The sequence below is a fragment of the Podarcis liolepis genome (assembly GCF_965112155.1).
Source record: "Podarcis liolepis genome assembly, chromosome: 13".
Taxonomy (NCBI): Eukaryota; Metazoa; Chordata; class Lepidosauria; order Squamata; family Lacertidae; genus Podarcis; species Podarcis liolepis.
In genome coordinates this window covers 26600769-26623868 of record NC_139573.1, presented here as the reverse complement: position 1 = coordinate 26623868, position 23100 = coordinate 26600769, and the positions used below count along the sequence as shown (strand labels likewise).

Genomic DNA, 23100 nt, shown 5'->3' with positions numbered 1-23100 from the left:
AGGAATCATTTGCCCTACATGGGGCTCAAACCAAGAACCCTGAGATTAATTCTCATGCTTTGTGTGCCAAAGTCCCATGCCCCACAGTTACCTATTGATTAATAAACACACAGACACGAGTATGTAGGTTAATGGGCTAAAACAGGCCATAACTTTATTGGTTACAGATGTGAGTGGTTTGGCTTAGGCATTGGATGAAGCCTAAGTATATCTTGACTCCCACCTGTCTGCAGAGAGTCAAACTAATGGTAAAACACCAGAAGGTGAAGCCCTATGACTGACATTAAATAGGGCCACCCCGAGCGGTACCCCTTGGGGTCATGGCATGGCCCTAGCGCCCCAACTGTGCTGAGGTTTAAAACACCCATGGCCATACACCCTGCCAGCATTGATTGGCCGGGTAGTGTGACATGGCCAGGGGATGGCTTGAGGGGCGCCTCAATCCCCTGCCCCCTAGCCAGGCCACCAAACAAAGTGTAATGTGATGCACATTGCAGGGTGGAGAGAATCCTAACTTCACATATGCACACATTCATGCTGAATGCTGGCTGAATGCTGGCTGGAACTGACCAGAAGTGAGATCTTGGGGTCATAGTCTATAATCCATAGCCACTCTCTTCAGGTAGGATTCTCTCAGCCCTACCTGAAGATGCTGGTGATTGAATCTGAGACCCCCTGCATCCAAAGAAGATGCTATATCACTGTGCAGCCTCACATTTGAACTATTGCTTTCACATTTCACCTATCGGCCTCTGCAAACAGGAAGACATGTCATCTCAACTTTTGACAGCAACAAGCTACCAGTATTTTCCTTATGGCTAATTTCATTTCCTTGTTTCTCAGTGTATAAATAAGGGGATTTAATACTGAGACACCTACATTGTACATGAGGGTGGATATCATGTCCGACAGTGGTATATCTCCTGAGGAAGGCAAATAGTTGAATAAAACAGGCACATAGAGCAAATGCACAACTGTGAGGTGGGATGTGCATGTGGAGAAAGCTTTCCATCTTGCTTTGTTTGACTTGACCTTCAGAAGGAGAAAAGATATTATATAGAGGTAGGAGAAGAGTGTGAGGATGAATGGGATCATGACAATTAAGCCAGTGACTGTATTGAGAAGGCTGATGTTGAGCTGGATGCTACTGCAAGCTAACTTCAGCAGTGGCTTGATGTCACAAAAGAAGTGCTCGACAAGGTTTGGGCCACAGAAGTGCAGCCGGGAGGTCATCACAGTGTGCATGAGTGCATGGCAGAATCCAGTGCCCCAAGAAGCTGCTGCAAGCAATAGGCATGTGCATTTGTTCATAATAACAATGTAACGCAGAGGATTGCATATAGCCACATAACGGTCATAGGCCATAACTGCCAGAAGGACACCTTCACTGCTTCCAGTGAAGTGGAAGAAATGGAGTTGAGTTAGGCATCCGCTGAATGAAATGTACTGAGGTCCAGATATAAAGCCTGCCAGCATCTTGGGCACAGTGACTGTAGCATAGCAAATGTCCAGGCATGAAAGATTGCTGAGGAAGAAGTACATGGGTGTGTGGAGGTGAGCTTCAGTCAGCACTGCAAACAAAATGATACTGTTTCCTAGCAGACTGATGAGGTACAACATCAAAAAGAGTAGAAAGAGGAAAGGTTGCAGTCCTTGGAGATCTGTCAAGCCTAGTAAGATAAACTGGCTCACTTCTGTCTGGTTCTTCATCTGTTTTCACAGAAGTGGTAGCCTGTTAAAACCTGTAGATTTTAGTAAGGACACAACATAAATAACTGAAATGTCTTGTCAGGGCTTATCCACATTTAACTTTTACCCCACTGTTTCCAGACACAAGTCTGTGCCTAAAAACTCTGTGTCTAAGTGTTATTGTTTTGCCCCAGAGCTTTCCCTGAAAAAAACATGCTCTTTAGTGCTCAATCAATTTGAGTTTTCCATGGATTGCTATTTGCTCTGATTGAGCTTTAAGAGCAGGTTTTCATGGGGAAAGGTCCAGAGCAAAAAGAAGAGCTACTCAGACATGGAGCTTTAAAGTGTGGTCCATGCCTAGAAAGAGTCAAGGAAAAGTGAGTGTGAATAAGCCCTCCACTGCAGCCTCTAGTAGGGATATGCATGATGCCTTTTTCCATGTAGTACTGCTAAATACCTCAAATCCCATTTATTTCAATGGATCTCCACTAAGCAAGATTAAATCTGGATCTAACCCACTAAACAAAACGGACCAATTTAATCACATCCTTACAGGTTTTGCATTCACAGTAATCAATTTGGATTTTTACCCCTTTCTCATTTTTAAAATTCTTATTTTTGATGCATTTTTGACTCTCTCTTTTTGGAGATATTTTCTGAATGTTTGATCTCAACATTTGTCCATACTTGAAACTTACCGATCTGTTTGAATTTCTATTGAAGATGCATTGAAGGACAGTGTACCTCCTATCCAAGTGCTTATGCTGCTGAAATGTAGCTAACAATACAGTGCTATAAATAAAAGTAGTTATATCTCTATAGCTGTAATGGCCAGGGGCACATTAGCCCCTTGAGGCAAAATGTATATAAGAACTGGCTTCATGAGTCCCACACCATATTATTATATGCACTGGAGACCAATTACTCAGTCCATTTCAACTGGTAGTAGTAGTGATGTGGAATACATTAATTAAGAAAGGGCTTCTAAAAGTGACAAAGGAATTAGTTGCACAACTTCCATAATATTCTTGCAGCAATGGAATCACCATCCATTCCCACCTTGGTGGCTTGCAGAACCAAAATTCTCATGAACATCAGTAGGCACTGCAGACTGCAATATACAGAATGAGAAAGAAGTAAGGCAAGCGAACCAGCAAAACCACTCGCTCCTTCTTAACTACTTAACTATTGCCAGAATTTTATTTTTATTTTTATTCTTTATCTCTGTCTTCACTAAACAGCCTTTTAACCTTCTGGACTTTAAGTGACCCAACTTACTCTAAATACTGGGTAGAGCAGTATAGAATTTAACCATCCCACACCAGGGCCCCATAGCCCAGAGAGCAAACCGTCTGGCCAGCTCTTCACCTTTAAAGGTGCCAATAATAGGTTATTACCTGAAACTTAACTGTTTCCCTTCCTTCAAAAGTGACTCAATGAAGTGCCAAATTAACCTATTAATAAACATGACAGCTTGGCTCTGAAACTGGCACGCCCCAAAGACTTGTACCAAACATGCATCCAGATGGTATATGATGCTAGAGAACAATAGACTGTGGGGTTTCCAATCACTGGTCAATCAGTCAGGCTATTCAGGGCTGCCAGTTTATATCTGTGATTGTCCACAAATCTAAGTAACAGGCACTGTGCAGCAGGCTGAAAAGGAAACAACAAAACACTATTCACAATGCAATTCTTTTTTTCTGAATTCAAGGGGCGGGTGTGTGAAATTATTGCTTTGGTGCTCCAGAATAAGAACATTGGAAAAAATATTGCTCTTCCAAAAATAATATTTTTCTTGCAAACAATTCCAGTAAAAGTTCCAAGATGATATTTGATTAAATTATTCAGAAGAAGAATAAAAACAGAGGAGAAACTTGTTGTGGTTCACAGGCAACTTTATTAGAGGGTCTGTTGATCAAGCAATAGTTCAGACTAGAAAATGAAGCCTGGAAATTAAGGGATATGCGTGTGTGTGTGTGTGTGTGAGAGAGAGAGAGAGAGAGAGAGAGAGAGAGAGAGAGAGAGAGAATGTATATTCCACTTTTCCATTGTTATCATAATGCTGAGAGAAGCTTCCCAACAAGGTAAATTTGGATGATTTGGGGGCATTCTCCCCAGTTGAAACATGATCTTAATAAACTCCACAAGTCAAATCAAGGGCCCCAGAAAAAAAAATCTATTTCTTTGTCACTGTGAATTTTCTGACTATCTAACTCTATGTTTCCCTATATTTCTGTTTCCTTAAGTCCACATGTTTTGCAAGAAGTGAGGCTATCCAAATGTTGAATGTTGCCTCTGTAACACTAAACATGTCTGGATTTATTTTTATTATCATTATCATTATTTTAAAAGAACACTTTTCCAATTGCTGCTGCTGGAAAAAAAAATCAGGTTTCTCTGCCTTAACAGCAACAAAACCACAGCCAGGCAGTGCTATATACCCGAAGAAATAAACATCTGGGCTTATTTGTGTGCAGTTTGGCAGGCTTAAGCCACTTTGCAGGAGCTCCTGTCTCTACAAATTTCCAAAATTTGGAATTTTATAGCCGTTTTTGGATCCCCTGTTATAGAGAATATGGGACAGAGACTCAATATATACAGAGCAGCTTGGGGCCCAAATTATGGAGGGGCCACATAACTCAAAGGTAGGTCAGATTGTTTATAAACAAATAAATAAAATACATAAAATAAAATATGTGGAGTATGGTGGTTAATGGGTTAACCTCTGGTATGCCCTGTGCCTGGGAGGGACTTCTACGGAAGTCAGGCATGTCTGTGTATTTTAGTTTATGTGTTCTAGCTCTGATGGAGTTTGCTGCTTTGCTTGTAAATAAACGCTGTAGAATAGAAGTACAGTGTTTGGACTCTCTTTTCCTTCTTCTTATACACGAAGGCAACCGCTGCTACCCTGCTACTCTGCCTTTGGTGAAGTTTTTCCCAGAAGATTGCACAGAGGGAAAAGCAGTGTTTTCCGCACAGGGAAACACACTGGACAGGCAGAACTCCCAAGAAAATGAATGGATGAATTAGGTTGCCAGATATGTCCTCATCATCTAATGTAATAAGGGCAAATGTAAAGTGGAATACCCTAGATAATGCGAGCAGGGTCTGGGCTTGTATTTCTCATTATCTCTTTCCTCTACCATGCACTTCTCAATACCAGAAACAAAACCCTATTTTCTCATTACATGCCTACATCATTTATCAGATTGTTCAATCCTATTTCAGCTGACAGTGTTACAAACTGAGAAATAGATTTCACATCAATAGCTGTATCCTCACAGTGATCAGCAATCTCCCCAGGCTTTTCCTCAGAGCTGACTTCATATCCTGGTTCCTCAGGGTATAGATCAAAGGGTTTAAGAAAGATGTAACTACACTGTACATGAGGGTGGCTATCATGTCTCTCTGAGGTAAGTCTCCTGATGTTGGAGGGAGGTAATTGAACAAAACTGGCACATAGAGCAAACCTACAACTGTGAGGTGAGAGCTGCAGGTGGAAAAGGCCTTCCATCTCCCTCTGTGTGACTTGACCTTCAGTAACAGGAAGATGATGATATAGAGGTAGGAAAGGAGTGTCAAGAAGAAAGGGATCATGACAATTGAGCCCGTGACTACATTGAGGAGACTAAGATTGAGTTGTGTGCTACTGCATGCCAGTCTCAGTAGTGGCTTGATATCACAAAAGAAATGCTTGATGATATTGGGGCCACAGAAATGAAGTTGGGATGTCATTACTGTGTGCATCAGGGCATGAAAGAACCCCATAGTCCAAGTTGTGGCAGCCAGTAGAATACACACACGTCTGCACATAATGACTGGATAGTGCAATGGATTGCATATGGCCACATAGCGATCATAAGCCATGACAGCTAGAAGAAGAGCCTCACTGCTTCCTAGGAAATGGAAGAAATGAAGCTGGGTGATGCATCCAACAAAGGAGATTCTTCGATGAGCCAACAGGAATCCAGATAGCATCTTGGGAAGGATGACTGTAGAGTAGAAAATGTCCAAGCAAGAAAGGTTACCGAGGAAGAAATACATAGGTGTGTGGAGTTTGGTCTCAGTCACCACCACACACACAATAGTACTGTTGCCCAACACAGTTACTAGATAGAGGAGGAAGAAGAAAACAAACAAGACCATTTGAACTTCCTGTTGGTCTGTTAAGCCCATGAGTATGAAGTGAGTGCTCTGTGTCTGATTCTCCATTGTTGCTGGGATTTTTAGAAAAAGCAGATAAAAGAATTATTTTAGAATGTCATGATTATATATGGAAAAGAAATTTCATATAAAGAAGACTAATAAATATGTGATTCCTTACATTTCAAAGAGAATTGCAACACCTATGCTCATACTAACAATCCTCTTGGGAGTCCACACTCTCCACTATGAAATATTGCTGAAAACACTTCAACAGGTGTCTGCATCCTGCCAAGTAGATGATTATAATTTTGGTTAAAGAGTTGGCAGAAAAACTCCAGAAAAAATCAAATAGTTTTGGTGCTCTGAATTTCTTCCCCATCCCAATTTCCTGAAAATATGCCCTTCAATCATAATGGGGGGGGGGTGTGTGTAGGATTTTGTGCTGCTTTCTTGGGGAAAATAAATTTCCCCATAAATTTCAGGAGGGGGGTGGCACTTACCTTACAAAGGCTTGGCAGGAAGGGTGGCTTGTAGGAAGCTGCATAAACCATCTGCATCCGAAACCTTTGACCAATGATTGGTCAAAAAAGAACTTCCTATAAATGTTGTCCCAGCTCTAAGGAAACATATAACTCAGTAGGTTAGAGTGTGGTCTGATAATCCCAAGGTTGCAGGTTTAATCCCCATATGGGAGAGCTGCATATTCCTGCATTGCAGAGGGTGGGACTAGATGATACTCAGAGTCTCTATGATTCTATATTTGTTCTATAAACACACACACACAAACACACACACACACACACACACACCCTGTGGCAAAACAGCTGATTTGTGTTAAGGGGTTGGAAACAAATTCTCAGAATGTTTCAGACAGCCCTAGTAAAAAATGTTGGTCTCAGATACTAGAAGGCCAGACATGTTCCCTACTATGATAGTTATGAAGTTGACACAATGGCCTTTGGGCAAGCCTAGCCTATTTCATACAGTTGGTGTGGGAGAAAGTGGAGCACATAAATCTAACAACCCTCCCTTTCATTTGTGGCCAACAATCCAAATATTTGGATTATGCAAGAAATCTTCACAGGCCAGAGAATAGATGCTGTAAATATGTGATTGCCAAAATGAAAGCACTGAGGCAGAATTTTCTGTTATCGTATTTATGGATAAAGGAAGCAATGAACTAAGGCAGAATGGGAGCGGTAGGCGGTGGTAAAGGCTTTGACTTGTGTAACGATATTAAAATATTTGTAACATAAAATGGGAAGGGCAACTATTTTGCCCATTATTCTCCAGGGGAGGACTGAAACAGCACTAGAGGTGCTCAACAGCATCAACAAAAATTCAAGTGATTTTTAGGGGGGCGGGAATCTTTAATAAGAATTGTTAGCTCACCTCTGCAGGCTTGAATGCTAGATTGTGGTGTTGGTGGTCATCCTTAACAGAAAGTCTATCAAGAACATAAGATGAACCTTACTGGATCAGACCAAAGGCCCATCAAGCATTCTGGATCAGATGGATGGGGTGGGAGACTACCCTACCTATTCCAGATTTCCTGAATCTCCTTCCTGGATCTCCTTCTCCTCCCTGGACCATAAAGATGTGGCAGGAGAATACTTCATCTAATCCAACATCCTGGATCAGACAAAAGGTCATCTAGTTTAGCAGCTTTTTCTAATAGAGGCCAACCAGATGCATACAGAAAGCCCACAAGCAGGACCATATAACAGCTCTCTCCTCACTTGTGATTCCAGACAACTGGCATTTAGAGACATACCACCTCCAGCAGTGGAGGTAGAACATAGGCATTGTGGCTAGTAGCCATTATTCACCATGAATTTTTCTTATCCTCTATTAAAGCCATCCAAGTTGGTGACCACCACCACAAGTGAACTTAACTGCAAGAGAACTTCTTCTCTTTCCCAAAGTTATTCCTCATTATGTACCTGTGAAGCTCAGTTTCTCCTCTCTTTGATGGTGAAAAACTGGGAAGTAAAGAAAGGGATAAAGACTTGCTAAGTGCAAAATTAGAAGAGCAAGAGAAATTCCCAAATACTGCAGTGTAGCATCAAGATTCACCTGAAGAATAAAACCCTCCTGTAATCATATTGAATCTATATATCACTGTGGAAGTAAACACTTTATCCAGTCACTGATTACAATGAAACCATGAACCACTTGAGACAGCAAGGATGATACAATAACACAACAAATATTCCCGTGGTACGAAGGCAAAATGGAGTGTAATTTTGAAGACTGAAGCTAGCAGGTGAATAAACAATCAACAATCCCATAGAGGATATGATATTCAGATTTCATTGTATTTATTTGAAATCTCAAAGGTTTTGGAGATAACGCTATAGGATTTTGATTTCCTTCAGTTGGGGGACCACTAGACCACAAAAGACTCAAAAAATATCTCTCACTCATTCTTCCACACTGCTCGTTCTCTCTCTCTCTCTCTCTCTCTCTCACACACACACACACACACACACACACAAACACAAACACACACCTGTAACCCAACTCCCTGTAATAGCAAACTTAGCTGGTGAGTTCAACAAGGATTGTTGCTAAACAGGACCACTATAGGCAATACAAAGACCTTTCCTGTGATGCCTCATTAGTATCATGCCACAAACTCAATGATCCAAAATGATCCCCAAGGGGATGCCATCCAGAATTGCAAAGTTGAAAAAGGCAGGTAGCAGCGCCGGCCCAAGACATATTGGTAATGGAGGTGAACCACAGAATGTGTGCCCCTGCCATGAAGCCTTACTAGGACATTTTCAGCATTTGTACAGCACCAAAAACTCACCAGCAATTATGATAATGCTAATGTTGATAATAATGATAATATTTTGGAGAATTGGAGAACTGGGCCCAAACTAACAAAATGAATTTCAACAGGAACAAATGTAAGGTTCTACACTTAGGCAGGAAAAACTACCTTCACAAATACAAGATGTGGGACACCTGGATTGCCAGGACCTAGGAGTCTAGGGGTCTTAGTAGACCACAAGCTTAACATGAGTCAATAGTATAATGTAGCAGCAACAAACCCTAATGCTATTCTAGGCTGAATCAACAGGAGTATAGTGTCCCAATCAAGGGAAGTAGTGTTGTTGTTGTTTAGTCGTTTAGTCGTGTCCGACTCTTCGTGACCCCATGGACCAGAGCACGCCAGGCACGCCAGCTTCGAGAACACTGTCCAACCATCTCGTCCTCTGTAGTCCCCTTCTCCTTGTGCCCTCCATCTTTCCCAACATCAGGGTCTTTTCCAGGGAGTCTTCTCTTATCATTAACTGTTGTTGTTCTCCAGCAGCAATCATGTGAGTGATTAACCCTAGATTGCAAATTCACCACCTTGGTAGGGTGGCAGCTGAGACATTGTTCTCAGGCTCTGTGAGAGTGAGGTGTTTTCCAGGAACTCAACAGACTTAGGGGCTAATGTAGCCTGTATAAGAGAGAGCTATGCTTGTCAGCTCTAATGTTATTTTATTTTATTTTATTTTATTTCTAAGAAGATCCTGAGCCTACGTCTTATGGAACAGTTTGGATGTATCATTTACTGGTTTTTGTTCTGCTGTGAGGAAAGTTTTGCATGTAAAATTTTGAATTTTTAAAAATGGCTCTAGACACCCTTCACCCTGCCACCTCTCCACTTCCTTTTTTTAAAAAAATGATATTTATTGAAGAAATTTTTTATAAAGTCACACATACAAAAAAAGACAAGACAAAAAAATAAAAAAATAAAATAAAACCATCATTCTCAAATTCTCCACTTTCAATACCTTCTTTCTTTGACCTCCTCCTCCTCCCTTTTCTTGTATCCTGATTAATAATAATCGCAGCAAATCCTTTCCTTAATTCATAGTATTCTGTCATTACATTACCTTAATCTGTTTTCATCTTATCTTATAGAAAACCTTAAAGTTTAAAACTTAAATCTTATTTTTACCAACTTCTCCTAACCATAACATTCTTACCTAATTCTTTAGACATTTTTACAAGAGCCAAGTAATTTCATTTCAACATTTTTCTAACATTCATCAATTTTATAAAACAATCCTAATGGTAAAAAAAGAAGAAATAAACAATCCAATCTTCATCCATCGTCCCTTCCTCCTGGTCCCGGGTTTTGTCAGTCCTTTTTATCCTATTAATCTAGCACATTAACCTGGTAATCTTATATCCGAGACCCTTAAGTCTCTTCCATGTCCCTTCCGCAGCTCTTCTTCATATTTTCCTTTCATTCGTGGGAACTCCAGCCTGGTAATGTTTTTGACCCTTTTCAACAAATCAGTCCCTTTTCCATAGTCTAGACTAGACTCCATGTGGTATTTAAAGACAAGTTCCAGATTCCCTCCAAAATTGAGAGCCCCCACAGCTCCAGACGTCTGACGGCCTATTGCCAGACTTGAGAAGTCCAAATCTCCCTGTATAGGGGGGTCTGTCCAGCCCCCCATTTCCAAACCTGACCAAACTTTATCTTTCCAAGTCTGGTTTTTTCCAAGTTCATTTGTCAAATCCAAAAATTTATGTTTCTGCTGGGTCGCAGCTCCCTCCGTCTCTGGCGCCCAAGATTCAGCAGCATCCTCTTTTCTCAGTTGTTCTGTCATGGCACACTCCTGTTTTAGTTCCTGGGTGGGCTCCATATAATTTCCCACTACCTGTTCAAAGATTCTGGCCGTATTAGTCATCAAATCCATCTTCTGGCTTAACTGATCCAATAGGGCATTTATTTTGCAGAGAGCACCCAACAGTGCTTCTGAAGACATTGTCCTGCAAGGTCACAAATCCTTTCCCACGGTTGTAATCTGAGCCCGCTGCAAGCTCCCAGGAATTTGTTACAATTTCACAGTCCCCCTCTAGGGGAAAACTTCTGGTTGTTCTTTCTTTTGAAAACAACAGCAACAAAGTTTCTTTTTTAAGGTATTTTGTCCATATTTGTTCTTTTAAAATGCGAAAGGAAACAATGGAATCACTATGTTTCTCTTCTTTTAACTATCTGTCAGAGACATTTCTTTCAGGTCAATGAGCTTCAAACGTCAGTTCTGACACCCCGCTCCAGGATCAGGACGGTGGAAAATTACTGTGCTTTAAACTCACTTCTGCAGGTTTAAACAGCCCCCCCCCAAAAGATCCCCCTTCTTCTCCTGCTTCTGAAGGGGGGTTCAGCCATTTTAAATGGTGAAAGCCAATACTTTGAAAGTGATTTTCAAAGCTCTAGTTTACGTTGTCTTTGCTTTGTTCTGGCTACAAGGAAACGGAAGGCTGACTTCCTGTTTAGACCTTCCCATTTCAGTACCAAATTTTAAAGTCCAAATTCCTTTCTATTTCGCCAGTTCTTAATTAAAGTCCAAATATTCAATGTTTCAGTACTCACGGGTGGTTATTTTTGATGCCAAATTGTCCCAGGAAAAAGGCAGCGCTCTCCGGCAACGGCTATGCAGCATTGCTCTGCAGAAAAAGCAATTGACTCACAGCACCGTGCCACTTCCCCCTCGTCGCTTCGGAGCCCGTTAGTGGGTTGCTTTGCGGGTTGGGGGACGCTAAGGGTGCCCGCCGAGTCCCACGGTCACAGGCTTCATCCGCCTGTGATTTCCAGAAGGGTCACCGCTTCGCCGCAGCGGAAAAGACCCGTTTCATGCGGAGCTGGTCCCTCCAGTTCAGAGGGAGTCCGCCATTGCTGATGGCGCCACCCCGGAAGTCCCACCTCTCCACCTCTCCTGTCTGCTAACTCTCCCCTTTCAGGGTCTGGAAAGTTTCATATGGAGAGAGGTGGTCCTTGATGTATTGTGGTCATGAAGCTCTTAAAGGGGAATGTGGCTCATGGACCGGAAAAAGGTTCCCCACCTCTATACTAGATGGCATCTTTGAGGATGTGGTCAGTTTCCTTCAAGTGTTTTCTTTATAACATGAGCTGAAGAACCTCCAGCCCCAAATACCTCTTCATTTGGCCCACCATTCCCACTTCCATGGCTTGGCAAACATGATATCATCATGCCAGATCTGGGGAAACTAAAGTCACCACTGGGCCAAAAATGTGTCTGCAGGTACCTTCAATCAACAGATTGGCAGTGAGGTGCTGCAAGGCACTATTATTCCCTCAATGCTCTTCAACATTTCTATGAAGTCATTGAAATGTTATGGAATGCCCTTCCCGCTGAAATATGGGACACTCCATGTCTATTGGCATTCTGCCAGCTTTTTGATCTTTCTGCCTGAGCTGCCTATCTCAACTGTTTTGTAGTTTGATGTTATATTATATTTATGGATGTTTACATTTTACTATTTGAGTTGCTGGTTTTAGAACTCTAAAATCGCACAATTTATATACTTTAAATGAGGATGAGGATGAGGATTCCCCTTGGCTGACTGTGATAGACTTCTTACAAACCACAGACTCCAGCTTGGCCACAGTGCTGTCCAATAGATGTTCCATCCTACCACTTGACACCAAATATTCATCAAACTATGATAGATCTAATTTGGTTTAGCCCTCCATGAACATAAAGTTATGAGGATTTATAATTCCTATCTCATTGCCACACTTTCACAGCACCCACTGGCACAGTCATAATTAGAGTTGCATCATCTGTTTACAAAGGGAATGTGTACTTTCCCCCCAGAAGAGCAATTTAAGCACAGTTCTTCTTGAAAACTCAAGAGGTTGTTTTTCATATTAATCCCTTGTGCCCATTTCCCACCTTTTAATCCCTCTTCATGCAAAACATGTTAGTGTGAGATGCAGTCATGTAAGACACGCAAGAAAAGCGTCATGTGGTCATCACAGCTGAGGAAATGAATCATTAAATTATTCTGCCTTCGTTCCATCTGATGGTCAAGAGGAAAGGTAGCTTTTTTATTCTCAGATCCTATCTCTGTTTTTCACTAGATGACTTAAGATTTGACATTCCTTACAGAACAATGCTAGAAAAGCAAACGACTCAAAGGGGAGGTCTTCTATATCTCTCTGTGTCTTCTATATCTCTCTGTGTCTTTCTTTCAGTGTTCCAATTGTCTTTCCTCTGTGATGCAAAAACCTAGCCATTGTTTCCATTACTTGCTAAAGATTTACAATAGAGACCTATACATGCCTACTCAGAACTAAGTCTCATTAAGTTGAATGACACTCTCAAGAAAGCTGGTGTACGTTTTCTAACCTCTGACAACACAGAGATGGGCACTCATTTCAGTGAGCTTAACCATGCCTGTGTTGAGGTGTAGCCCATACACCAGATATATTTTCTGAATGACACTCTCATGGACCTCACATTTTCACATGACATGACATAGAAATTTTGTTTCTGGGTTGTTGTTTCTTAGATTTTGCTTGAAATTCTTCAGACATTTCTCCTTTAGAGAAACACCCAAATTGGTCTCAAATGTCACATTGCACAACATTTTCATGAGAACTATATTGGACATTGATAAATGAACTAGAAATGTTTTGGAGGACCAGTGATCATTCAGGGATCCACTGCAGAAGGCAAATTTTATTTCATTTAATTCAATATGCTATAATTTGAGACTTCTCACATTTGTTCTCCATGCAATTAACTTATCTATCCCTTCTAAATGATAGATTGCTCAGCTCAAAACATCTGCAGGATCTGATGTTCTTCTGCTTCCCTAGATTTTACTCTTTGGCATGAGCCCCTTTTTACAATGTGATAGGAGCTACCTTGTAGGGTGAAAAGTGGTTGAATGAACTGTAAGAACATGCACATCAGGTCCATAACATACACCTTCCCTATGAATTTCTAAATCTGTTGAGATCGAGGGTGCCAGTTAGGAGGAAAGACCCTTGTAACCAGTCCTTTCCACAAAGGGTGGGCAAATGTCAGGCTTTTAAGATCTACTGATTTTTTTCCAATAGAGCCCCGAAATTTACCAGCCACCATGCACATAAAGTAGAATAGCAATTCTAAGTTATTTTCAGTACCAGCAATAAAATGAATTCATGCAAAAGTCAGGTTGACTGAAATTTTCTACTGCTTGGCAGGTGAATTTAATATTGATGAATTACTAAATAATGTGGAAACAGAAACCATTACCGTTTGCTCACCCATGTTCTGCAACCTAGGAGCATATCACATAGAAGCTCCTCCATATTGTTAAAAGTGTATGTGAATGAAGCCTCAGGGAGATACAAGTTATTTTGGTTGAATTTTGGTCCCACTAAAATCAATGGAACATTCTAGCTTTGACTGAAATCTCTCCTTTATTACAAAGGGAGTCTAATGCAGCTAAATTACTCTGTATCCAGTGCTATGCATATAATGGGTGGCACACTGACAACTGTTCTTTCCATTGCAGTGAATGCAGAAGAGTTCATACGCTGCATAGTCCTGCTTGACTGGAGTCAGAGAACTAGATCACATACAAAAATTTGCAGCACAATTTTTATGATATTGTTTCATCTTCTAAATATAAAGTATGTTGTTTATTTAGTATATATAGCCTGCCATCAAAAAATATTTTCTGACATGGGAAATACTGCTAACAAGTTGCTAAAGGTGAAATAAGGAGCTTCACAACTAAGTCAAAATCTTCAACAGATTCTCCAGCCCAAACTATATCCATGATTCATTGTTCATAATGATATACCACTCCATCAAGATTAACCATAGGAGAAATACTTGCATATCTGAAGTGATAAAAAAAAATTTCTAGTGAACGTTGGCAATTTACACTTAAAGATAGTAGAAATTAAGCATTTTAATTTCAATTCCAAAGCTATGGAGAATTTTGACAAAGGCAATGGAACACCAATAACCACATTTACCCTTCTGGGATTTGGAAATGACCCTAAACTACAAATTCCATTCTTCATGGTGTTTGTATTCATCTACACTGTGACTGTGGTTGGAAACATTATAATCATCACTCTGGTAGTCTCTGATCATCACCTTCATACTCCTATGTACTACTTCCTTGGAAACTTGTCCTGCTTGGAGACCTGCTACACTTCAACTGTCCTCCCCAGGATGTTAGCCAGCTTCGTGACAGGGGATAGAACTATATCTCTTGGTGGCTGCTTTGCACAGTTTTTTTGGTTTGGGACCCTAGCAATTGCTGAATGCTACCTGTTGGCTGCCATGTCCTACGACCGCTATTTAGCCATATGTAAGCCCCTCCACTATGCCACTCTTATGGATGGGAAACTCTGCTTTCTCTTGTCGGCTGGGTCCTGGCTATGTGGGATTACAGTTATGACAATAGTAGTAAGTTTAATGTCACAACTATATTACTGTGGTCCCAGTGAAATTGATCATTTCTTTTGTGAATTGGCACCAGTGATTAATCTCTCTTGCAGTGATACTACTATGGTGGCACTGGTGGGTCTCATAGTCTCAGTCATCGATGCTATTCCGTCTTGTCTCCTAACGCTGATGTCTTATGTGTGTATAATTGCCACCATCTTACGTATCCCATCTTCAACAGGGAGGAAAAAGGCATTTTCAACCTGTTCTTCCCACCTTATTGTGGTTTCTATATTTTATGGATCATTAATATTTGTATATGTGCTCCCAAAAAAGGAAGCTTTGTGGGAAGTGGACAAAATCTTTTCAGTCTTCTACACAGTCTTAACCCCTTTAATCAATCCCCTTATCTACAGCCTGAGGAACAAAGAGGTGAAAGAAGCTTTAAGGAGAGTCATAAGCAAATGCAGGGTTTTAACATAATTTGCACTATTAGCCAAAATATGCCTTAAAATGACCTTGTGAATGGGCAGGCTCCCACAGAGAAGCTCATACTTGCTCTGCTCCTAGCCAGGAGAAAAGGAGTGGGTGCAAGATGGGTGGTTGTATTTTAGGACATCTGATCTACCTACTATGCTGTTTCCGACATTCTGAGTATTCTAGGGGGCATGGAGAGGATCTTCTCTGCGATGGGGAATGGTTGTGCTGATATTCAGAACTGGTGCTCTGAGGAACTGATAAAAAGTGATGATCTAATTTCAGTCAACTTTCATCTGTCCTGTGTCAATTTCCACTGAATTATTTGTTTAATGTGGCAAGGATTGACAAAATATCCTTATGGAGGGTCAAGGAGAGAGAGGGAGAGATTATTGACTCAACACAAAGTGACTTTCTGACTAAAACCTTCAGCCAAAACAAATAGGTTTTTTGCTTTTGTTTCCTTTCAATATCATTGTTGGAACATTTCCTGATAGTTTCCACTGAATTGGGATATATATCGTCATTGTGATGTTTCATCCTGGTTTGTGTCAAACCAGCTAGCATTACAAAGCCAAGCTATCCATGTAATATGGAATATTTTTCTTATACTTGTAAACAGTACTTTTGCTATGTTTTTCCATTGAATAAAACACGGTAAACCATGTATGTCATTGTAATGGATTGCTTTGAAGTCATTCCAGCATCGGGTGGGTGGGTGGGGAAATCACTACCCAATCCTGGTCTGTATTTTGCCAGAACAAAGGTGGCAACTCTACTCATGAGGAAGCTAACTGGTGTTCTTTCCAGCCCTTGCAAAATTCTTGTATTTATGAGTTTGCTCAAATTCTAACCCTTTACTGAATCTATTGATTTGGCAAGCCCCCCTTCCTTTTTTAGCACACATTGCTTGCCATCAATAAATATTCTCTGTTCTAGGAGCTATTGAGTTTCAGAACTGCGTTGTAATATTCAGTGGATTCTCCAGTCTAAACTATATCCATTCTTCATAAAGAGGTATCACTCCATCATCCACGAGAGGTCCAGAAGGTGACAACACAAGAATGGGCCTTTTCTGTGGTTGTTCCCTCTTTTTGGAATTCTTTCACCAAGGAGACTTGCCTAGTGCCTCTACTATATAGCTTTAAGCATCAGGCAAAAGACTTCTCTATAGCTAGGTCTTTGACTAATAGTCTATGGCCTTTTAAATGTGTTTGTGGGAGTGGGGTTATTAGTTTGTTTTCATTTGTTTTATTATGTATTTTGTGCTCACATTTTGTATTTTTATGTTCTGAACCACCCTGTGATCTTTGCATAAAGGCTGGTATATAAATTAATCAATCAATCAACTGAATCAGATGACGCTTTGCAAGTGGTGAACCTTTGAGTCACGTTTGTCCTTATATGATGTTTAGGGAAACCAGCACTATGTAATCACCTTCTGTGAAGCCTGGCTTGCAAGTGGGTCAAACTGTAAGATCTCTCATTGGGTTTCGTGGCTGAACCCCCACGGCAAAAGATCATTTGTGAAGCTTAGGAGGGAATGTGTTTCTTGAGCTGAAAAGGGTTCTGCATCGCTATAATAGTATCAGTATGTATCAGTTCCTTCCAGTGTTTTCTTTATAACATGATTTCAGCCTTAAAAGTGTCTTCATTTGGCCTACCACTTCCACTTCCATGGCATGGGAAGCATGACACTGTGATGCCAGATGTGGGGAAGCTAAAGTTACCACAAAAATGTGTTTGCACATACTGTTGATCAGCAAATCAGCATTGGGGTGCTGCAAGGTACTATTCCCCCCCCCAATGTTCTTCAACATTTCTTTGAACTCATCAAGATTTTTCAGTTGGTTATTGAATGCACTTCCTGTTGAAATATGAGAGGCTCCATCTCTATGGGCATTCTGCCAACTTTTTCATTTCTCTACCTGCCATGGACTGGTTGGACACAGAGAATGGGAGGAACCAGCTGGAGAACTACCAAGGGAAGAAGGCTCAAAGCCCAGGAAGTGCAGCAGGGGAGGACAGAGGCCAAGAGGCAGAGATGAATCAGGCTTGTGCATAGTCATGGGTGTCTCCCCCTCCTGCTGTGACAAGCTCCTCTCCCTGCTAGTCTCCCAGAATGAGTAAAGGTATGAATAGGGTGTAGAAGATGTTGGCTTCACACAGGCTCAGTCTCTGATTGCTTGGGAAAATCCCTGGAGAGGAGGGAACTTAGATGGCTGTGGGAAGACAATGACCTTCAGTCTTGGCAACTGATTCATGGGACAAGACCTGTAGGGATGAGCTGCTGTGCTTCTTAGGCGTGACACTCTGGCAAGTCTAGCAGTTAATGGATCAAAATTGAATCACAACAAGACAGGGATACTGTTTCTGGGGGATAGGAGGCATGCAGGTGTGAGGGACTCCCTGTCAGGAGCTCGTCCTACACTCAGGTAGGACCCTGGCAGAGACACATGCCCAACTAGCATGTTATCTCTGTCCTGGTCAATCGTTCAAGAGTTTCAAATGCTTTCTTCAGCCCGAACATGACAGTGACCGATGCCAACAGATATTGGAACACTTAGAGAATCCGTAGAGTCTTTGCAGCTTGCGTAACAGACCTCAGCAACTCAGCATTTTGGCTAATCTACTTTATTTACATATAAACACACATGGAGCACTGCAAAATGGCTCCCTCTTTCTCTAGCATCAGACAGCAAAGAGAAAGAACAAAGGATAATAGTCCCACTTCACGGAACACAGTAACACAAACATCCTGTCTCTGTCACTTCCCACTTTGTGGAGTCAAAACTCCACAGTTTGTGACAGACAAAAATCCCATGACCCCTAAAGGACCAGGTGCACAGCCTGGAATGTCATTTTGGACTCACAGCTATCTATGGAGGTGCAGGTCAACTCTGTGCCCAGGACAGCTATCTACCAACTTCATCTGGTATGCTGGCTGAGACCCTACCTTCCTGCCCACTGCCTCTTCAGAGTGGTGCATGCTCTTATTATCTCCCAATTGCACTTTATGTGGGGCTACCTTTGATGGTGACTCAGAAACTGCAATTAATCCAGAATGTGGTTGCTAGACTACTGACTGGGAGTGGCCACCACAACCATATAACACTGGTCCTAAAAGATCTACATTGCCTCCCAGGATGTTTCCAAGCACAATTCAAGGTGTTGACCGTTAAAGCCCTAAACAGCTTTGACCCTGCATACTTGAAGGAACAGCTCCACCCCATTGTTCAAAGCAGGCAGATCCAAGGTCCAGCTCCAAGGGCCTCCTTGCTAGAATTGAAATTACAGGGAACAAGGCAGAAGGACTGTGGAATGCTCTCCTGTCAGATGTCAGAGTTAAAGCTACTATATAACTTTTCATAGACATCTGAAGACAGCTCTGTTTCGGGAAGCTTTTACTGTTTGATTCCGCCCTCCCCCCTGTATTTTTGCTGAAAGCTGCCCAGGGTGGCTGGGATAACCCAGTCAGAGGGGTGGGGGTATAAGAAATAAATAATTATATCATCATCACCATCATCATCATATACAGGTTGTGCTAACTCCAACTTGCACAATCTGATTTACTACCAGCTTGCTCCTGTCCCCACCTAAACAGCCTATCTTAACTGTAGTACGCCCTTGCCTGACTCTTACAAACCATAGAATCCAACCTGGCCACAGTGCCATCCAATCAATGTTCCATCCCACCACTTGGTACCATATATCCATCAAATTATGATGGCTCAAACTAAGTTTAGCCATCTAAGTACATAACATTCTGAAGATTCCTATCTCGTTGCCATGCATTCACAGCACCCATCAGCACAGGCATAATTAGAGTAGAACTTTCCCCACAGAAGAACAATTTAAGCATAGTCCTTAGAAAACTCAAGAGGTTTTTCTTCATACTAATCCCTTGTGGCTATTCACCACCTTTTAAACCCTCTTCATGTAAAACATATTAGCATGAGTTACAGTTATGTTGAAGTGGCAACACAGCATAATGTGGCCATCACTGCTGAGGAAATAAATCACTAAGCTATTCTGCCTGGTGGTAAAGAGGAAAGGTACCGGTAATTTTTTATTATTTTTCTCAGACCTTATCACTGTTATTGAGAGGGATGATGTCATTCAGGAGAAAATACCCTTGTAAACAGCCCTTCCCCTGTAGCTATGACTGTTACCTTTACACAAAGAGTGGGCAGACTTCAGGCTTTTAAGATCTACATCTATTCTTAATAGAACCCCAGAATTTATCAAACACAGCCAGCTGTAAATGCCATACAGACAGAATGGAGCAACAAGTCTAAGCTGTTTTCAGTACCAGAAATAAAATGAGTTTACAGTCCATTAATGCAATAGCCAAGGTTATATTAAATTTTCTACTTCTGAGCAGGTGAGTTTAATGTTGATGTCATTACTAAACAATTGGGAATCAGAAACCATTAGCTTCACCTCACTCCTGCTTTGCAATGCAGGAGCATATGACATTGAATTTCTTCCATATTGTGGAAAGTATATGTGAATGAAGCTTCAGTGGGTAATAATTTTTGAGATAGATTCAAGCTAAGTTAGATGAACTTTGGTCCCAGTAAAATAAATGGGACATGCTAGTCCTTAGTGAAATCTTTCATATTTCAAAGGGAGTTTAATGCAGCTAAAATACTCTGTATCCAGCCCTGTGACTATAGTGAGTAGCTCAATGGGAACTGTCCTTGCATTGTAGTGAATGAAACATAAGATTCATTAGAGCTCCTATGTTTCATAGTCCTACTGTATTGTAGCCAGAGAATCAGACCCACAATCCACAACTTGTTGCACAATATTATTATTTTATTGTTTATCTTCTAACTGTAAAGTTTGTTATTTATTTAGTATATATAGCCTAACATGAATAAATATTCTCTGATCTAGGGAATATTGAAAATGAGTTGCTCAAAGTGAAACAAGAAGTTTCACAACTGAGATGCAATCTTCAGCTGATTCTCCAGTCCAACTTATACCCATGCTTCATGCTTGATAAAGATGTATCACTCCATTAAGATTATGTTTCCAATTTCTGTTTGAAGTGATTTTCTAAAATAACAGCAATTCATGAAAGTTGGAATATTACACCTAATGACCTAAAGACACTATATTTTTGGCAATTTAATTTCAGTGACCATTGCTATGGAGAATTTTTACAAAGGTAATGGGACATCAATAACCACATTTACCCTTCTGGGATTTGGAAATGACCCCAAATTACAAATTCCATTCTTCATGGTGTTCGTAATCATCTACACTATGACTGTGGTTGGAAACATCATAATAATCACTCTGGTAGTCTCTGATCATCACCTTCATACTCCTATGTACTACTTCCTTGGAAACTTGTCCTGCTTGGAGACCTGTTACTCTTCAACTGTCCTCCCCAGAATGTTAACCAGCTTCCTGACAGGGGATAGAACTATATCTATTGGTGGCTGCTTCACACAGTTTTTTTGGTTTGGAACCTTAGCAATTGCTGAATGCTACTTGTTGGCTGACATGTCCTATGACCGCTATTTAGCCATATGTAAGCCCCTCCACTATGCCACTCTTATGAATGGGGAACTCTGCTTTCTCTTGTCGGCTGGGTCCTGGCTATGTGGGATTATAGTTATGGCAATAGTAGTAAGTTTAATGTCACAACTATATTACTGTGGTCCCAGTGAAATTGATCATTTCTTATGCGAATTAACACCGGTGATAATTCTTTCTTGCAGTGACACCACTTTGGTGACACTGGTGGTTCATATACTGTCAATCATAAATGCTGTTTCTTTTTTCCTGACACTGTCGTCTTATGTGTATATAATTTCTACCATCTTACGGATCCCATCTTCAACAGGGAGGAAAAAGGCCTTTTCAACCTGTTCTTCCCACCTTATTGTGGTTTCTATATTTTATGGATCATTAATATTTGTATATGTGCTTCCAAAAAAGGACGCATTGTGGGAAGTGGACAAAATCTTTTCAGTCTTCTACTCAGTCTTAACCCCTCTAATCAATCCCCTTATCTACAGCCTGAGGAACAAAGAGGTGAAAGAAGCCTTAAGAAGAGCCATTAAAAAATGCAAGGTTTTAGAATAATTTGCAGATGCCCTGTCCACACATCAACATTAGCCCAAGTATGCCTTACCATAACCTTGTGGATGTAGGCTCCCAGGAAGAAGTTCACATATTCTCTGTTCCTTCTGAGTATTTTAACCACAACACAGCATGGCAATTATGCTAAGATTTGCCTTAGTGGTTTATCTGAAATGGGGATCATGGTTCATGTCAGTAACCATAGAACATTGGCTACATATCGTGCTTTAGAAGAATCCTTAACTACAAGCCCCATTTTGGATGGCAGACTAATATAAATTTTAGATTAACTGTTGTGCCTTCTGTAGTTAGTAAATAAGGAAGAGTAAAGCTGATGTAACCTGCTTCTGCGATCCAACATGTTTATTCAATTTGCAGCATGCCACATTTTAATTTGCCGTGTCATGTGAAGCAGCCCAGAATACATATATTACAAGACTCTATAGTGAACATAGATGTAGAGCTATTTTTTCCCCCAGATTCCCGGAATGCCTTTTATTTAGCCACTGTTTTGGTTTTGCAGATAAACGTATGGTAGTCCCATGGCACATATGCAAGCATTTTCTTATTAACATGAGTGAGGAAACTCCAGCCCATGGCCTTCTTAGACCTAAAAGGCCTACTCATTTGAGCCACCTTTCCCACTTGAATGATGTGGCAAATATGATGCCATCCATCATCATCATCGTTGTCATCATCATATATTTATACCCAACCTTTTCCCCTGACAGAGACTCATGATGTCACATGTGGGGCAGGTAAAGTTCTAGCTATGTCAAAAGCGACATTGCAGGCACCACCAATCAGCTGATCGTCAGCGGGGTCCTATAAGGCACCATTTCCCCCCAGTGGTATTTAACATTTCTTTGAATCCATTTTTTCCCCCAGTGTAGCACTGGTATTGTCAGGCTGCTGCCAGTGACTCCCGGCCAGTTGCCCAGGAACATACAAAGACATGGAAATGTTTCTTACCATACACTTTTTATTCAGTATTTACAGAAAGAGGCTATAGAACCCAACCTCTTGGATAATGGCATTGTCCACAGTGAATCTCCACCCCCTGTCTCTCCCAGTTCCTCGTTTGTCATCCTCATTCCCTCTCCTGTGGGTGGTGCTACGTGCCCTTTGTCTTTGAGCTCTTTGCTCTCCTACTTTAAAGGCTCGCTGGGTTCTGAGAGAGGGCCGGGTCTGGAATGCTTTCTAAAGACACTGTGTCTATCAGCTGTCACCCCCTGGTGTTTCCTCCTCCTTCTCTCCCATTATTTCCCAACTTTCCCCCTTGTTGTAAGAATTTTAAAACAAAACAGTATATTTTCCTGTATCAACAAAGGACGGATCCTTCCTGCTCACAATAAAGAGGTTTCCATGTGTTCTTGTACTGTACTGTAGCCTGTACATGCTCATGTTTTCACATATGTGTGTATTCTGCTTGTATTCTGCTTGTCCCTCTCCCCCTTCTCCCTTCCCCTTCTCCTCC

The 23100-nt window shown here is 41.2% G+C and overlaps 4 protein-coding genes across 4 annotated transcripts; 2 read left to right on the top strand and 2 right to left on the bottom strand.

Annotated features, from left to right (window-relative positions):
* Positions 1 to 771: 771 nt before the first annotated feature.
* Positions 772 to 1836, bottom strand: LOC310691669 (olfactory receptor 12D1-like; the record flags this gene model as incomplete). The annotated part of the gene is made up of 1 exon (XM_083471535.1): positions 772 to 1836. Exon 1 carries the CDS (start codon positions 1708 to 1710, stop codon positions 772 to 774), a length of 939 nt encoding a protein of 312 aa, XP_083327661.1. The 5' UTR covers positions 1711 to 1836.
* Positions 1837 to 4950: 3114 nt separating this feature from the next.
* Positions 4951 to 5904, bottom strand: LOC310691668 (olfactory receptor 12D1-like; the record flags this gene model as incomplete). The annotated part of the gene is made up of 1 exon (XM_083471534.1): positions 4951 to 5904. One exon carries the CDS (start codon positions 5902 to 5904, stop codon positions 4951 to 4953), a length of 954 nt encoding a protein of 317 aa, XP_083327660.1.
* An 8678-nt stretch (positions 5905 to 14582) lies between these two features.
* LOC310691053 (olfactory receptor 5B21-like) lies at positions 14583 to 15530 on the top strand (the record flags this gene model as incomplete). Its single annotated transcript, XM_083470652.1, has 1 exon — positions 14583 to 15530. One exon carries the CDS (start codon positions 14583 to 14585, stop codon positions 15528 to 15530), a length of 948 nt encoding a protein of 315 aa, XP_083326778.1.
* Positions 15531 to 20681: 5151 nt separating this feature from the next.
* Positions 20682 to 21626, top strand: LOC310691667 (olfactory receptor 5B21-like; the record flags this gene model as incomplete). Its single annotated transcript, XM_083471533.1, has 1 exon — positions 20682 to 21626. The coding sequence occupies one exon, from the start codon at positions 20682 to 20684 to the stop codon at positions 21624 to 21626; it is 945 nt and encodes a 314-aa protein (XP_083327659.1).
* Between the last annotated feature and the right edge of the window lie 1474 nt (positions 21627 to 23100).